Genomic DNA, 18,958 nt, shown 5'->3' with positions numbered 1-18,958 from the left:
ACGACCGTACAACACCGAGATCTCAGGGGCACCTTCCGGGTGGGTTTACCTTCCATTCGTTAGGAGAAGAGAAAAGATTTGGCCCCTCCTCTCTCTCTCTCTCTCTCTCTCTGTACCCTGACCCTCTCCATCCCTCTCTCTCCCTTTCTCTCTCTCTCTTCACCCTGACCCAGAAAATTTCATTGCCCCAAGAGAAAAAAAATTATGCATTGGCAACTGCATGCAAAATCCACGCCATATACCGCCGCTGCCGCGCCTTTATGAGAAACGCAGCGGCGCGGGGACCGGTATTCTCGCCACGGGACTTGACGTCGCCGTCTCCTGCGCCATCTCCATCGCCATTGAGCGACGGGCACGGAAGCCTCCTGCAGTTCCCAGCATTCCCAGTTCTCGACTCGGCCTTCGACGTTGTCACCTTGTCTCTAATCGCCTCCCTTATTATCTTCTCCCTCGTCTCCCTCGTCTTCATCCTCCAGCTTCGCCTTAAATCCCGCACCTCTCATCACCTCCAAGGCTTCAACTCCCTCTGGTTCGTCCGCCTCCTCTTCACCGCCTTCGTCGCCGCCTCCGCTTTCTCCGAAATCCTTCGCCTCCCCTCCTTCCACCGAAGCCACCGCCTCTCGCAGCAAGCCAACCTCTGCAAATTCCACGTCGTCCTCTCCCTCGGTTTCTTCCAGCCCGGCTTCCTTATCTCTCTCCTGTTCCTCCTCAATGTCTCCATCAAAAATAGAAACACAAACAACCAATGGGCCATCGGCGTTATTTTCCTTCTTTGTTTACCCGTTCTGGTTCTTCAGGCCTTCTTCGTTTTCTTCTCGCCCTTGGAAGCGAACGTGCCATATGTCTTTTTCTCGAGCTCGCTTTTCTCCATTGATTCCTTTCACCACAAGTCGTTACTCTGCATTTACCCGTTGTTTAGCACCATAGTTTTCGCCGGGTTTGGGATTACCCTCTCGCTGTGTTTCTTGTTCTCGTATTGGAGGGTGGTTTCGCTGGTGATCAACAAAGGCACCAGCTTTCGAATCCACGCTCTGGCCTTCTCCATCCTCATTTCCCTGCCGATGCAGGTGATTTTTCTGGCCTTCTCCTCGTTCTTCCGGCCGGAAGAAGCCATTTACAGCTGCTTCATGTTGGGCAAGTTCGTCTGCGTTCTGTGCTGCGCTACCGTGGGCGAGAGTGTTTTGGTAATTAAGCCCATCACCGACGCGTTGTCCGCCGGCGGAGACTGCTGCCAGTGGGACGCCAGTGTCACGCCGCGGCCGATGGAGGTTGAGTAACCGGAAGTGGCGGATGTAGAAAAAATCGATAGAGTTCCCGGCTGAGATATATATGACATGACGGTCATTCTACAATGACCATAGGGGTAGTTTGGTCAATACATAATAGAAGAACTGATTCCTGGTCACGAGCACGGCATCTGCCGTTCTTGTGCCCGTGCCCTTAAAGTAGCGTAGTTTTGCCATGCCTCCACGATTTTGTCCGGATTGATTGATCTCAAGTGATTATATCATCTATATATCGAAGGGGCATGGCATTCCATGGACCCGCATATGCACAGCGGAGTCATCCTCCCAAAGGTGATCTGATTCATCAGTTTATTTCTTCTATTGTTCTTTCTGAGTGCCGCCGAGTAATATAAGAAGTGTAAAGATAAGATTAGAATGTATTTTGAATAGAATAATTAAGATAAGACTAGAAAGTATTTTAATATTTTTATCAAAGTATTTGTTAAATTTTTTGAAATTCGCTAATAATTGTATTTTTTTTTTATGTGTTTGTTAATACATATGATAAATACCAAAATAAGAGTTTTTTTTATCAAAATATCCCTATTATCAAATTTATGATTAAAATAATATTTTATGATTAATATGAATTGTCAAAAAAATTAAAATTAAAAATAATATTTTATTTTCTAAATTCATGTTCAAAAATAAATTTAAAAAGAGTTGAAAAGTAGAAATATTTTTTGTTAAAATTACAATAATTCCACCTAAATAATTAAAAATGGCCAAAATATATTTTTATAATAGATAATAAAATATAAAATTAAATAAAATAATTTAAAAATTGGTGAAATGAATTATATAAGTTAATAAAATAGAGATAGTGAAATTTAAATCTTAAAAATCAATGAAATGAATAATGTCATTTAAATTTTAAAAATTGTCAAAACATATAATAATTTAAAAATATATTAAATAATATTAATTATAAGACTTAAATAAATAATTTTTTAATAAATTTAAATCTTTAAAATGTATTAAATAGTATTGACTATTCTATAAGTGGCATATAAGCAATTGAGTTTTATTCTGAAAGACCCAGATAAATTTATCCGATGAGGAAAGTCAGATAAATTTATTTTGAAAGGGCGAGATAAGAGATCACATGAGGACATTTTTAAAAATGATCAGATAAGCTTAACAAACACATTAGAAAGACCAAACATTCAAAATGCTTTCCACATTTTCTCCTTCTTATCTCAATTAACAAACACCCCCTAAATGAATAATTATATATATAAGGTTGAACTTAGGGGTTAAACCATTTAGTTCTAATTTTACTTATGGCAAAGGTGTTCATTTTCTCCCATTTGTCAAGTTGTAATTTATTGAAGAAATTTTAGATATATTTTGAATTTAAAATTCACCTTTAACTAAAATATTATATTTGGCCAAATTTATATTTTCACTCATATACTTTCAAGTTTTTTTTTAAGTGCCCGTTCGAACTTTTTATTATTTGATTATACCATTAAATCTAATTTTTAAGTCAATTTAACTTATCTACTTTGACTCTTTTGTTTTATGCGTCAACTCAAAATTTTTGTTATTTCAATTACATATATAAACCTGTATTTTATTGTCAATTTAACTTTTGTACTATCGTGTGTAAAAAAAAATTAACGTGAGATGACAAATTATACGTCACACTCTATTCACGTCAAGGTATAACTGAATAAATTGACTTGAAAATACATGTTCAATATATAATTGAAATAATAAAAAGTTTGGTTGTCACATAAAAAAAAATCAAAATATAAGAATTAAATTAATTTAAAAATACATATGTAGTAAGAGTATAATCAAAATAATAAAAAATTAAATAATTATATAAAAAATAAAGATAAAAATATAAATTTGACCTATTAGATATGGTTGATCAATACCTATCTATTTTATTATATAAACAAATACCTGAAACCAAAATAAGGACAATATTACCGCTCCATCACCCTAAACCTATATATATAACCAAAGTGATTTTGTGAGAATTTTGGCATCTCAACTCATGAATTGTTATCACAAAGTCATATTTATATATGATATTCTAATTAATTAGGAGAAATAATAACCTTAACATATTTATGAAAAAACACTAAAAATAAATAAAAGAAAAAAAAGTCCATCATATTCTCTGCCCAAATAACTTGGGCCAGTTTCAGTGGAAAATGGGCCTAAGAACAGCCCGCCGAATAGGCCCAGCCTGTGACCTTTACCATAAACTAACAGAATTGCAAAAAGTAGAAAAACAATTATTTATTTTGTCCAAAATAAATATTTGGACAAAATTGGCAACTTAATGGATTTTTTAAATTTATTTGGATTTAGTAAATTTTAATATTTAGTAGTTAATTTTTAACATTTAATATTGGCCAAACTTAAATTTTTACTACTTTCACATTTTTTTCTAGTGGTCACTCGAACTTTTTTTTTGTTTTGATTATATTTCTGAATTTTTATTTTTAAGTCAATTTAACTTGTACTTTGAGATTTTTTTTTTGTGATAAATTAATTTTTTTATTATTTTAATTATACCTTAAATCTATATTTTTAAATCAATTTAATTCATATATTTTGACATAACTAGAATATAACGTGTATTTTATTATCTCACTTTCTTTTTTTTACATGTAAAAGTATAAAGATTAAATTAATTTAAAAATACAGGTTTAAGGATATAATTGAAATAATAAAATGTTCGAATGACTACAAAAAAAAAAAGGTTAAATATAAGATTAAATTGACTCAAAAATTATGTTCATATGTGTAATTAAAATAATAAAAAATTTATGTAATCACAAAAAAAAAAAGAAAAGAAAGAAAGCATGACTACAAGAACAAAAATATAAATTTAACCTTTAATATTTATTGATTAATATTTAATGAAGGAATAAAATATTGACATGTCACCTAAGTTTAAAAAATCCACTGAGTTCCCCAATCATTGTCCATTTATTTTTAGTAACTTTAAAAGCACAAAATTTTAAAATAATTACTAAAATCAAGTAATAAAATTCAGTTTCAAAATTGAAATTTAGGAGACATAAGAAGTGCAAAGCTTCATGTGCGCCACTGAGCTTTAGGGTAAAGAATAAGAACGCACGTCATTACGTCTTATTCCCTCCTTTGCTTTGTCCCTAAGCAATTCCTAAGGACCCCCCAAAACCCTCAAAATTGAACCTTGACCTTTCTTTTTTCGTTGTACCGACTGACTTTTAATATTCTTATATAAAAATATTAGGTCAAATCTATATATTTTGTTTTTATATTTGTTTTATATAAACACGTAAATTTTTTGTTATTTCAATTACATCTCTAGACTTACGCTTTTAAATTAATTTAACTATGTATTTTGATATTTTTTTATATAAAAATATAAATTTATTATTATTTTTATTACACTCTTAAACTTATATTTTCAAGTCAATTTAATTTCTATATTTTAATATGAATAAAGTATGATGTGTACATATAAAAATTGTCATCTCATTTTATATTTCTTGTACATATAAAAATACAAGACTTAAATTAATTCAAAAATATAAATTTAATGATATAATCAAAATAACAAAAAATTTGAATTATCACACGAAAAAAGTCAAAATATAAATATTAAATTCACTTGAAAAATCAAGTTCAAAAGTGTAATCGAAATAACAAAAAATTCAAGTGATCACACAAAAAAAAATACAAATACATAAATAAAAATATAAATTTGACCAAAATATTATTAAAATAAAACCTCAATAAATGTGAGATTTTCATCAATAAGATGAACTATGGTAATATAATTTTTATATCATCACTATTTAGGTAGTTGAAAAGCAATAGTAATTATTAATAAATGAAAAAATCTTGATAAATTACAAAAGTATATAAGATGGAGGAAATATTATTAATTAAAGCTTAAAATTTAAAGATAGAATTACTATAATCAAATGAATTTGACAGGAACATGATTATCCAACCTTTTGGGAGAATCCAATGCAGCAAAATCCGGCACGAAATCGGGTTCATCCGGGCTGGCTCCGTCCGTCAGGCCCGTGACTTACGGATCGGTACCGGATAAAACCCCAACTTCCCAGGGTATAAATGGTATTTTTCCCTTTCAGTTTTCGCCAGAGCAACCGCACAACCGGCCGGGTGAGATGACGTCGTCTTCCGTCTAAAGGAACCGCTACATGTTCCGGATCGGCCATTGGCTGTCCCTTTAAGCTGACGTGTAATGACACGTGACTTCGCATCAGTTCACCCCCACAGCGCCCACGCAACTCCAATCCAATAGAGAGCTCCTCTCTCATTGCTAAGTTGGCCACTTGCTTTAACCATACAATAAGATTTTGTTCTATTTCGGAATTCTTTTTACTTTTACAAAGTAGCTTTTACTTTTTCAAAGAGACCTTATTATCCTAAAAACAGATAAATTCCAAAAAAATTAATAAATGGGATGAATTTTAAAAATAAAAAGCTTAAAAAAATAAGAATTTTATTATGGACGAACTTATAAATTTTGTCCATATATTTTTATTTTTTTATATTTATTTAAATTTTTTATTATTTTAATTACAATTTAAATTTATATTTTTGAATTAAGTTAATCTTGTACTTTAATATTTTTTTATATAATAATTTAATTTTTTTATTATTTTTATTACACTTCTAAATTTATATTTTTGAATCAATTTAATCTTTATTTTTTAATATGAATAAAGTGTATTTTGTTGTGTTATTTTATTTTTTTACACATAAAAATATTAAATTAAATTAATTAAAAAATACAAATCCAAATATATAATTGAAATAATGAATGGTTTGACTTGTTGCAAGAAAAAAAAATTAAAGTGCATAAGATTAAATTGATTTAAAAATTAAATTCATGAGTATAATTAATAGAATAAAAATTAAATAATTATACAAATAAAAAAATCAAAGTAAAAAAACAAAAATATGACCTCGAGGATTCCATTATAGAAATGGCGGATAGAGAGATGAGCATGACCATAGAAGGCAGGCACCTAATAATTAAGAGTACTGGTGGCCAATTATAATCCGCAGTGGAAAGGGTCATTGCCAAACGGACCCTCTTAACAAAACAAATTTATACGGTATAATAATAATAATATAATAATATTCTTTACTTATGATTAGTGGGGGGAGGAGGGGGCCGGCGGGGACCGGGAGCGTTAATATTTGACCTGGAAATAGTCGTTTTCCATTGCCCCGTTGCAAATGGAAAATGGGGAAGGAAGGAAATTACAAGCCCTCTTTCCGGCGGCAAATTGGTCAAATCACACACGCCACGTTGTCACATTCCTAAGAAGTTCTGCCTTCTCCAGAATACCCGTCTTTTCTATTATGCCAAGAAAGCCCTAGAGCTAGTATTATTCTCTATATATCACCCCCGGCCCTTGAATCAACCTATATATATATATCTTCTTCGTCCCGGCCGGATAAACCCTCTTGAGATTTCGTCACCAAGTTGATGTGTTTAACCTCTGAAACAAACAGTTTATGATGAGCAACGTTCCGAGATCTTTAACCGACTCTTCTCTAACCCTGTTCAAGCTAGCCATCTCCGCTTCTGATCCCTGGCCTTTCTCCCACGTTTTCGTTTTCTTGTAACCCCCCCAGTTCCAGATTTTCTTTCGCTTTTTCTCTCGCACGCTATAGCTGTTTCTCGGGGTTTTAATTATTAATTCTCTTGAGATGGGCAGTGGAGACAATCACCTGCTCAATTTTCATCTGCATGTTCCCGGAGGCCACCACCACGGCGGGAGGAAGGATATTCCGAAGGGCTGTTTGGCCGTCACGGTGGGTCAAGGGGCGGAGCAGCAGCGGTTCGTTATTCCGGTGATCTACATTAACCACCCCTTGTTCATGCAGCTGCTGAAGGAGGCTGAGGAAGAATATGGGTTTGATCAGAAAGGACCCATCAATATTCCTTGCCACGTCGAGGAATTCCGGCATGTCCAGGGCATGATCGATCGTGAAAACCACCACCTCCGCCGCCACCATCACCACCACCACCACCTTCTTTGCTTCAGGGTTTGATTAAAATTTAATTCTGATCAAAACATCATGTTATGTCACGTACGGCCTGATGATTTGTTCATTTGAAGCTTGATCGAGTCACATGTAAATTTGTGGAAATCTTTGATTCGCCTTGCCTAGCTTCTTGTTTAATTTTGATCTTTAATTTCTTCCTTTTTTTTCTTAATCTTGGCATTGCTAGCTGTAGACGTTGCTGTTGAAGAAAAATTCAAGAACAATATAATAATAATACGAATATTTTGATTTCTTTCTTTTTTTTTAAAGCTATTTCTTTTTGGTTGTTTCCAGCTAGCTATATATATCTGTCATCAATGTGAAGGCATGAAACTGGTTGAAAAGAGGGAAGAGAGAGACAGAGAGAGGGCTCCACCCCCACCCCCACTTGGGGCAATTGCTTGCTTCGAGAGAAGCATTAAATTTTGTTTGTTTGGTTGGTTGTTAAAATCAAATTAATACTTATAAGAAAGCTCTCAATAATATATATGTTGTTTCTAGCTAATTAATTAGCCACATAAATATATAGTCATTCATCTATCTATGCACTAAAATATAAAAAAAAATAATCAAATTCAATTTATAACTAAATAGTTATTAAATTTTAATTTAGTATACAATTCTATATATAGTTACTCATGTCAATTATTATTAAAAGGAGACTAACGAAATTATAACATTTTTATATTTTAATGTAAAATTCAGTAATATTTTTATACTTCTCTATAAAGTTTAATAATTATTGTGTTATTTAGTAGGTCATGTTATTAGTCACGTTAATATTTTATAAAATTATATAATAAATTAAAATTCAGACGTACTTAGTGTAATATTTGAGAACGATTTATGCTTATTTAAGTTAATTAGCCCAAATTAAGGACATAATTGGCCTCTCTTTTCTTTTCTAACTGAGTTTGCATAAAATAAAACTCTTGAAACAAAAGCATGTATATTATATATATATATAGCTCTAAGTCAATTATGAGTATATATACGTGTACTATATTTATTCTATTATTATTAATTAATTGTGGGAGTTGATTTTTATTTCTTCTATTCAAATTCAAATTCAAATTCAAATTGTCGAGTAGTTGTGTTGGATCTTTTGAACTTATCTAAAATTTACTGCATCTATAATTAAGGGTACAACTTCCGACAATCAAATACGTAACTTCCCAAATAAAATTGTTGACTTTCTTTTTTTAAAATAAAAAAATGGTCAATTCATTTTATAGTAATATAATAGTATTATTTAAATATATATATATATGCTCATTGACAAAATGATCTAAAACTTATTTTAGTAAATTATGCATCTCCGAAGAATAAAGAGAAATCCTTCAAATGCTTCTCTTTGCTATTTAATTGTATTTGTGTTATAAACAAAGTCTCGTTAAAAAACCTAAAAATTCAAAATATTTTTTTAAATTAAAAGGTATAGTTTTTCCCTATTCGGTGTGGTTCTCACATAGCCCACAAATCATAAATTTTACATTCGAAAATCTCTTCAAAGATTTTATAAAAAGAATAGATATCATCCATAAAAAAATTTAATCTTAATAAGCGTTTAAAATGTTGGAATAAATTCAAGCACATTCAACTCTAGCAAGAGAAGATTAACCAAACAAAAGACTGAAGGCAGGTGAAGATTTCAGACTGGTCGTGGCGGGTTGTGACTGTCAACGAGAAGGAAGAAGGCTGTCGATGACGAGGCTATCAATGAGGAGGAAGGAGGAAGAAAGAGATTATACTCTGCTCGAAATCTTTCTGCTGTGCTTTACTCGAAATAGGGTTAACCTTGGCGATTTTTTTTGATAAAATCTGCTTGTTGCCGAATTGCTCAAAATGGTGATATTTTAAAAGTTCAAATATCGCACAAAATTGACTTCGATAAGGTCATTGATAAGTTTTCACGGGCAGTGCAGAATTGTTCATTGGGATAAACATCATCTATAAAAGTCTTAATTCAAAGAGATTTAGAATTAGTCTATGCTTTGTTATAAATAAGTAGACTTTCAATTTAAAAAAGATATGCTTCTGACTATATATTTTTCTTTCTTATAGACTCTAAATAATTTGACGACGACATTTTTAGTTTTTAGTATAAAACATACTTAATTTTATATCTCTTTTCACTTGATAATACATATATATTTATACGAGCTAGTCAACGTAACAGAGTAATTAAGCACAGCCACGGCACAAGGTTTGGTTTGGTGAGCTTTGCACCAATTAGCTTTGGAATATTCTTTACAATTTCTTAGTAGATAAAATATGCATGAATATATTTAATAAGCCCCTTAATTACAGTCGTCCTGTCTGTATTGCATACTTGTTGATTTCTTTATTAAATATATTTCATAACTAACATATGAGTTCTTGTTAGTTGACACGTAGCATTGCTGGATAACACCAAAACAAAACATTTTTGTCTTAATTTCAAAATTCATAATCTAATGTCATGTCACGTTAAAACAGCAGGAGGAGATAAAAGAGAGAAAGAAAGGCTGCGTACCCACACCCACAGAGAGAAGATTTAATATATATATATATATATATAGTTTATTATATCATATTAAACATATGGTCGAAGCAATACCCGACGTCATTATTATGTTCTTAATTCTTATCGCGGCCTGATGCTACATTGGGACCTTCCTGCATGCCCATTATCAATTTTATTTAGATTTTCACCTACATACCTACATATATATATTTATATTTTATTAAGTCATTGACAAAAGTTAACTAAAAGACCAAAAAAATCTAATTCTAGGCTAATATTAATGTAATAATTCTAAAACAAACCACCAAACACATAATTAAATACAAAAATTTTACGTATAAAAAAAAACTTAAATTAAAAAAAATCATAACAAAAAGAATAAAATATCACTATAATAATTTTAAAATATTAAATATTTATTTATAGATATCCTATTCATTTACAAATGAATACAAAATAAAATTTATATTTTAATTAAAAAATAAATGACGCAAAAATAAATGTTGATGAGTAGCCAATATAAATCCCCAATTATTTATATATATATATATATTTGAAGATTTATATTTGAGGTTATATAAAGGTGAGAATTGACATCCTGGATATAATATACTTGGGCATAAATTTCTCTTTGTATTGGACACCTACCTTTGAACTACCCCACCCACCATTAACAATTTTCAAGTACCCTCAAACTCCAACAGAAACAACACTTTTATCGATACAGTAGTAGTAGTAGTAGTAGTTAAACTAATACTTAATTACTTGAACTACCTGCCCCCCCCTCCGGATTCTTTTCAACAACTAAACTCAAACTCTCGTAAGGACGAGAATTTTTCTCGCGATATAATTTTTGTCTATCAAATCAATATTTGAAAAAAGAATTAAATTGAACGTTGATACTCTCTAAAACTAAATCTCAAATCCATTTACCTATTGAAGCCTTATCATTTATATTGGTCAAATTTCTTAAAATTTTTAGGTTTCAGAACATGATATCTCGAGTATAAACCGTTTCTCCAAGTAACAAAAGAACGAACAAGCAACCTCCACGGGCGTAACACGATTGGTTGTCAGGTAATAAATTGTACCCAAAGAATGAGCAAGCCATGTGTCATATTTTGATAAATAGAGCACATAATATGGTATGACTAGTGAGACAAGTGAAGTACAATAATTTACTCTTATAAAAAAAAAAAAAAAACCATGAAAATAAATTTATAAGAAAATATAATAGGGACGACCAGTCATCACTGTCTACGACTTTGACTTAGAATGGTGTTCAGCCACACCTGCGGAATGCTTGTAAATTTCATTTGCAAGAGTCGCAAATTAAAAATATATCTTATCAAACTGGGTCTTCAAGTCGTAAGCTTTATCCTTTCCCAATTACAATTGCAATCTGTAACGACGTTCAAAAACAATGTTGTTTACCAGTTCAATTCAAGGGTGGGTCCAACAAATCTACAGAGGATGGTCCCAAACAGGAAAATTCCTCTTTTATCTGACTTGTAGCCCAGTTGAACCAAATAAATTTGTACCAGTCTCAATTTGGACAAGAAAGAGGAGGAGGATGGGTTCTCAACATACAATAAGGATGGCAGTCCTTTTCAATTATTAACAATAACAACAACATAAAGTCCCCAGAAACGGCATCCAAAATGAAGAGGAGGGAGGATCATTTATAGGGCAATCTACAATACAATATTTATAGAGTATGCTCGCAATATGTTGGGAATTTTACATTAACAGAGGGAATGATCCCATTGGAACAATAGAACAATCGGGTACAACCGATAAGTAGTTAACTTTAGCAGCAAACAAGGGTAGGGAAAGAGGGATGAAACGGAATGGTAAAAAAATTGGCCCGACAATCTCAAGCCGGTCTACTCTCATTTCTACACCACGGTTCTTCAGAAAACCTTTGAGAAAAAGGGAATGAGAACACTTACAGGGAAATAAATTCTACTGAAAATTCTGTGTTGGTACAAAGAGTAAATCTATTGATGTCTAGCATTGGTGTTTCGGACTGTCACACCGTGCAATAACTTGGTATACCCTAGGAAACTGAGTTTTCCATCAGAACTTCGAATCCAATCCCTGAGTAAAGAATGAGCAACTGGGCCCAAATTCATTTCCTGCAAAAATATTGAAGTTCATTATCTCAAAAACGAACAAGAAGCAAGCAAGCAAACAATCTTACGTGAGTTGAACACATACCCGAGCCAATTCCTCAACTGAAATTACTCGATTTCCTTCTTGTTCAAAGAACTCAAATGCAGTGCTTGCGATACTCTCCCATCCTTCGACAGCCTCAAGTTGATATGGGCTAATCGCCGCGGCACAAAACTCTTCAAAATCCATTTTCTTGTACGAGAGTGGCTCCATCTTCAATTGAAATTACAAGCATTTTAAGCATATAGGAGCCAGGTGGAAACACATAAATACAGGTGACTATAGAGTGCAGAATATGAGAAGTTCAATGGGCTGCCTAATGGTTCTTTGTGCCTCACCAACATTACCATCACAATTATTAGGCATAATGCTTCAGACACAAAACTACCTTAAAAAGCAATTGAGTTGCTCAACCCAAACCATTTGGAAATTTCAATGATAAAAGTAAAGTATTAGGCACATAGAAAGCCCCCCCCCAAAAAAAAAAAAAACCACAGAAAAAAAAAATACTTTTATTGGGATGTCCATATCAACTAAATATTAAATTTGTCAATGAAACTATGAAGAGTCATCTCACCACATTCAAAATATCGGGAACCCTAGCCTCTTTCATGGCATCCGTTGTATTTTTCGTGAGAGCCTGCACAATTTTTTCAAACAGTTAAATGCTAATGGAAATAAGGAAATCAAATACCAAGAAAACACAGGAGGTACTTCTATTACATAAAGGTATCACACTGTGTAACTGGCTTCTATAAATTCTTGATTCAACGCAATCTTAATTCAAACAAAAAAAACAGAACAAACCATTTTAAAATTATTGAGTGAGATACGACCATCCTTTGGTTCCAAGAGCCTAAACTGAGCCCTCAGGTAAATAAGTTCATCCTCCGTTAAGGCTTTTGAGAGAGCCTGGAAAATTTAAGAAAAAAAAAATGAGCACAGAAATTTTAAGACTTCAACAAGAAGCATTATCTGCCAATTATCTATGAAATGGCAGCCTTAGTCAAAACACAGAGCAAGCCAGCACTTAAATCGCTTGTCAAAACCATATACAGGCATGAGCCTGTGAATCAATAATTATCAGCGTATTTCACTAAGAAGCATCACTCACTTGCATGACAGGTAATTACCTTAAGGGCTGCACGCTTTAGAGGTGAGGAACATACATATGACTTGATCAATTTGTAGATCAGAATATCTAAAGGCACAGCACAATTTTCATTTCGCAACCATGGGTGAGCTGCATTCATAGAGATGTCCATTACTTTCAACTGAGTATAAGAGATATCCAGATGCTACTATCAGCAAAAGAATGAATGCATAGTAACAAATGCCAAGGATCTGCCTCTCCATTTCCCATGCCATTCAAAACAGAAATGAGAAATTCAATAAGGACTTACTCAGTGCTTGGGCAGCACTCATTCTCTTCCTGTGATCCTTGTTCAGAAGCCTTCTGACAAAATCTTTGGCTTCTGCTGATATCCCAGGCCAAGGTGAATCAACAAAATTCGGATCAGCTCTTAGCACAGAACGAAAAATTCCTGATTCAGTTCGTGCCCAGAAAGGTCTGCTTCCACATAACAATATATATGTTATTACCCCAATACTCCAGATATCAGCTTCGAGACTATATGATCTATGGAGTACTTCAGGTGCGACATAGTACGCACTGCCAACAATATCGTTGAGACGTTGATCTGTGCCAAGTGCAATGGTTCTTTATTCAAATTCAAGCATAGGAGCAAGACAAATATGGATAAGAAGAAAATGATGAAACATCTTAAACTAATGTAGCTGAAGATAAGGAAAGCATCAGAAGCATATGACAGGCCACGATGTCTTCTAAATTACTCATAATAAATACGGCAACATTGATAGAACTTTCTAACCATAGTAAGATCACTAAAAGAGAACACTTAATCTGGTATAAAGGGCTTTCTATTTTGGAAAACAAAAGGTTTGATGATATTGAAGCATAAAATCGTTTCTGTGAATCACATTGACAACAGACTGAAACAGACAAAAACATCACATAGGCCACAAATATGTAAAATGAATTATGACAAAATATACTTGTTGGGTGTGCAAACTAAGTCCCACATCGGCTAGATAAGGGGAAGATCATGGGCATATAAAGTGTGGACAATATCTCCATTGGTATGAGGCCTTTTGGGTAATATCCAAAAGCAAATCCATGAGGGCTTAGGCCCAAAGTGGACAATATCATACCAATGTGGAGATTTAGGAGGTCTACAATCACAACAAGTGGTATCAGAGCCCAGGCCCAGACTTAGCCAGGAGAATGTGTGGAAGAAATTCTCAAAAATGCCAGACAAAGGTGGTGGGCCCAGTTAATCTCACGATTGGATCCATAGTTGGGCTCTATTTGGAGCAGGCTCTTGAGACAGGGAGTACTCTAGAACTTCATAAACGTGTTGGCTGCCCACGGTGAAGATGAGTAATTGATCTCGATGGAGCAGACAAGATGGATAATCGTTGAAGGAGAGGCTCAGAAAAATATCACAATGATGTGGTCCTTTGTTTGAGGGGAGGATTGTTGGGTGTGCAAACTAAGTCCCACATCGGCTAGATAAGGGGAAGATCATGGGCATATAAAGTGTGGACAATATCTCCATTGGTATGAGGCCTTTTGGGTAATATCCAAAAGCAAATCCATGAGGGCTTAGGCCCAAAGTGGACAATATCATACCAATGTGGAGATTTAGGAGGTCTACAATCACAACAATACTGTTACCAACTACCAGTTGAGCAGAGAAGATATGACCTACTGAAAAAATAAGACGAAAAATAAAAGGGTTGTCAGACATTACCGGGCCTAATAAAATCAGAGAGACCAAAATCTATAACCTTCATCGGGGCATTCTCATCTCCATTAGAAAAAAGAAAATTCTGCCAAGAAATCACACCATGTTAAGTGTTGGTAAACAATGTCCATAAAAAAAATGACATCAGCAAGCAAATTTATGATCTTACGATAGAAATAGATATCAACCTACAACAGGCAAATTTATGATCTTACAGACAATTTTTATTTCCAAAATAAAATAGTTCAAACTAAATGAATGAAGTAAAATAATGGGAAAAACGATGATCATACCTCTGGTTTTAGGTCACGGTGCACAACACCTTGAAGATGACAAAACGCAACAACACTTAATATCTGCACAACAATAGCTTTAGCATCCTGTTCTATATATCTCCCACCTCTGAAACAAAAACGGTGAGGTTTATTCTGTGGAGTCCACATATTCAGATAGCAAAACTGCACAACGCCACATGGTACAAATTTGTATTTCAAGTATTTCAATTTCTACCTGGATAAAATTCTGTCAAGTAGTTCTCCACCTTCGCACAATCTGCTAAGACAAAACCATGAATGTCTTAGTACAGACTTCAAAGATTGGCCTTTTACAATCCAGATCTGGGAAGAAATTGATATTATTGGAAGTGAATTGATTTCTAAGGCATTTATATGTACATGCACATGCAATTCAGTGGAAAACAAGTGTCTAAGTCCCAACAAATTGAACCTTTTTGGGTACATATTACAAGAGAAAACATACTCCATTACAATGTAGACATTATGGGCATCTTCAAAGGCATCATAAAATTTGACCAGATTCTCATGTCCAGACAATGCTTTTAATATCTTCACTTCCCTACGAACATCCTCAATTGATATTGCTGTTGTCATCTGTTAAAGAACACACAGCATCAAAGATATTGTTGAAATTAGTGCCCTTGAACTTCAAAGAAGATATTGTTGCAGAGGCTAAAGGATAGGGGGAAAAAAAAGACCAGGCAGAGAGTTCAACATGGTAAAATAGTTGATAGGTTTCATCTAGTAGTGGAAAGTATTAAAACTTTTACCTCAACTACATAGCATCGAAGATATTGTTGCAAAGGCGGAAATTAGTAAATAAGAGGAGGAAATTCTACACGTATATGTAGAGAAAGCATTAAATCACAGCATTTGCATCCAGTATCAATTAAGAATTTTGTTTAGAGGATATTGTGTCGACTAACCACATTTCAATAATATGAATCAATGTCCAACGTGGCACATGTTAATTGGTAATGCAAAAGTCAAGCTCTAAAATGGAATTTCATGATGAAATAATGCTGAGTACACTTCCAGTTTGATCAATGCTCTTTTGCTCTACTGATCTTCATAGCAAGTATTTGATGCCATATATGACTAATACTCCTTGAAATATACGAAACGCATTTGAGATCACAATCACACTACTTTCATTAATTCATAAGTTTGAACTTTGCCAAGATCTCCATGTTCATCGAAAATAAAGATAGTTAAGGAAATATGAGCGCACTACATGGAAAGGCTTTTGCAAAAGATGCTAACATGAATTGCAATCAATTGCTTGGGAGAAGAGCATTTTCCGGTTAATGTTATCTTTTAATATTGTAAACTCATGCAACTAGTTACAAGAAGTAGACAAATGGAATGATGGTCTAAGTAACAAAGCCTCATAATCATTTTGATTAAAATATTTATTTATCTAAACGAAATGCATTAAGGAACCTGCAAGGAGGCACTTGAACCTTGTATAAAAGAGAGAGAAACGAGTTACAACAGAAGATTATTGACGAGACAAAACAAAAGATTTAAGAAGCTTCATCACCATTATCTGAAAAAAAAAGATGAAGCTTCATTACAAATAGCATAGCATGCTTCCTTGAGTATGTTGATTCTTGATTGAAAAAAGAATGAACAAAGAGTTGAAACGGCTGACAGTGATTGTCATTTGCAGCCCAGATAATCCACTGTAATTGCCCTGCAGGGAATCTTTATCAACAAAAATGCATGCTTAAGCTCTACGACAAAATTTAATAATGCAGCAATTTTACTCAATTATGAATTAGGACATCACGGGCTTCCCTTTTTTTTTTTTTTCCTGAATTATCTGGTTCATTAAGCAGGGAAAGGATCTCGCTGGAAGATCCAAACTCATGAAAGGGCACCTTTCGATCCCATCGGTACATAATACACAGGGACGGGATCCCAGAAGCTGCTCTGTAAATAACACAATTACCTTCAAGTTTTCTTTGGGGTTGTCACTTAATAACATTCAAGGAACTCAAGTGTAATTGACCACCACATCATCATTGAAATATGCAACCAGGTCGCCCCTAATTAACATGCTTTTTGACCATATTAATCTCAAAAGAACAAGAATTTTGGAGAGGCTCCATTTCCCACCATGCCGTAGAGAAACCAGAGCATCGTAACAGCTCACAGTACAAGACTCTTTGTGTAACCCAATAATAGAAGTCAACCATAAGAAAAGGGACCTGTTTTTAAATATCAAAGTGATCCCTACATATCACCATATTTAGCAGGATTTCCAATCTACAACTTGGATGTTGAAGCTAAATCGAGCATACGCTAACCTCAAAAAATCAATTCAAATTGAAGTATATGGCTCTATAGACCAAATGATTCCAGCAAAATAGTGAATTAGAAGAAAGACCACAAACCTTAGCTTTGGAGATTATCTTCACGGCCACAGGTCGATTCTTCAGTTCTCCCTTCTTACCCTTGGCCCAACATGTATGACCGAAATGCCCTCGACCAACCTCCTTCCCCAATTCATACTTCGCCGTTAAGTTCTTCGGATAGCCGAAGTTCTTATCGAGCTGGATGTCCGCTTCTCCGGCGTGTTCTTCCGGTATCGGCCCCTCTTTCGGCTTCTGCGGCCCCTGCCGCTTCAAAATCGCCGACATGATCGGCTTCGCCGGCGACGGTGGAGGGAAAGGCCACTTGAAAATCTTCCTCGGAGTCCTCGCAGGCGACGGAGCAATCCCGGCGGGGTACGGACTTTGCCATGGGCTGGCTGAGAAGAATGAGCTGGAGTGCTCTTGCTGGACGGGGTTTCGGCGGTGCCGTTGGCAACAGGTAGCGCGGGCCGGAGCGGCAAGTTGGCTCGGTTGTCGGGTGCGGTGGAGCCACCGGCGGTGACGGCGGCGGTGTCGTCGACTGACACTGAAACATTCTTGCTGCAGCAATGCCCCATCGACGGCGACGACTGTTCCGATCAAGATCGGTCAAAGTCCACACATCGGAAGGTAGATACAGATGACTTTCTTCGAGAAAATCCTACAACCTCGCCGGCCAGAGAACGTTTTATATAATAGACAGAAATGTTGTTATAATATATAAAGCAAATTGATACAGACCCGCGGGTGGCTCTGCAGTAAATGTATTTTTACATACACAAAATTCAAAAAACAATATTTTTTTCTTCACCCAGACTCTCTGTAAATTATTTTCTTTAATTGATAAAAAAAAAAAAGAAATTTCAAAAACTTGACATCGTCCTAAGAGAGTAGTCTCTGGGAGACTTTCTTGGAGGTTTCTTTCGGGTGCCCTTCCGAGACCCTTATTCTAAGTATATAATTTTAGAAAACTATTTGAAATGTGCGTCAACTCATTTTTTAAATTTTTATTAAAAAATTAAAAATAAATAAATTTAAAAAACGAGATTACTCTTTGTTAATCTTAACTTTTATAATTTGATAATCATACTTTCAGTCATGTTACGCAATAGTTTCAATATAAATTATTTAAATATTTTTTATTTTTTACTAAAATTATATTAAATATAAGAGAATTTACGTGAAAGACGTCTCGTGTTCTTAATTATCTTCTATTTTGCAAGTTTTTTAGAGACTAAAAAGTCAAGACGGTCATTCCTCCACAATTATAAATTTGTTATCATACATCAATTCCAATAATTTATTTATATTATGGTGTAAAATTTTAAATAAAATACTATTATATCATAGATATTTTAAATTAATGACGTCAACCGACCTTTATCATTTAGGGCTATCATTTGGTGGCTAAATTTATTACCTAATTAGGTAATTGTTATTTAATTAATTTTGAAACAATAATCAA

General features: G+C 33.9%; 3 protein-coding genes across 3 annotated transcripts; 2 read left to right on the top strand and 1 right to left on the bottom strand.

Annotated features, from left to right (window-relative positions):
- The first annotated feature begins 260 nt into the window (after positions 1-260).
- On the top strand, positions 261-1,277 carry LOC127794480 (uncharacterized). Its single transcript, XM_052325597.1, has one exon. The coding sequence runs from the start codon at positions 261-263 to the stop codon at positions 1,275-1,277; it is 1,017 nt and encodes a 338-aa protein (XP_052181557.1).
- Positions 1,278-6,632: 5,355 nt separating this feature from the next.
- On the top strand, positions 6,633-7,584 carry LOC127809596 (auxin-responsive protein SAUR32). Its single transcript, XM_052348512.1, has one exon. It carries the CDS (start codon positions 6,993-6,995, stop codon positions 7,335-7,337), a length of 345 nt encoding a protein of 114 aa, XP_052204472.1. The 5' UTR covers positions 6,633-6,992; the 3' UTR covers positions 7,338-7,584.
- A 3,934-nt stretch (positions 7,585-11,518) lies between these two features.
- On the bottom strand, positions 11,519-18,192 carry LOC127811888 (CDPK-related kinase 4-like). Its single transcript, XM_052352086.1, is given in 12 exon segments — positions 11,519-11,975; positions 12,058-12,225; positions 12,590-12,652; positions 12,820-12,924; positions 13,146-13,255; positions 13,416-13,712; positions 14,847-14,925; positions 15,134-15,242; positions 15,351-15,392; positions 15,600-15,730; positions 17,536-17,891; positions 17,894-18,192. Coding segments are annotated over 12 exon segments (1,776 nt in total). The 5' UTR covers positions 18,072-18,192; the 3' UTR covers positions 11,519-11,837.
- Between the last annotated feature and the right edge of the window lie 766 nt (positions 18,193-18,958).

Source organism: Diospyros lotus, chromosome 1 (assembly GCF_014633365.1).
Source record: "Diospyros lotus cultivar Yz01 chromosome 1, ASM1463336v1, whole genome shotgun sequence".
In the NCBI taxonomy this organism is placed as follows: Eukaryota; Viridiplantae; Streptophyta; class Magnoliopsida; order Ericales; family Ebenaceae; genus Diospyros; species Diospyros lotus.
Note: the sequence above shows the minus strand (reverse complement) of the source record. Positions and strands in the feature narration are given on the sequence as shown.

What these genes read in the sequence shown, in the direction of transcription:
- LOC127809596 (XM_052348512.1), top strand. Translation starts at nt 6,993, where the DNA reads ATGGGCAGTGGAGACAATCACCTGCTCAATTTTCATCTGCATGTTCCC.
- LOC127794480 (XM_052325597.1), top strand. Translation starts at nt 261, where the DNA reads ATGAGAAACGCAGCGGCGCGGGGACCGGTATTCTCGCCACGGGACTTG.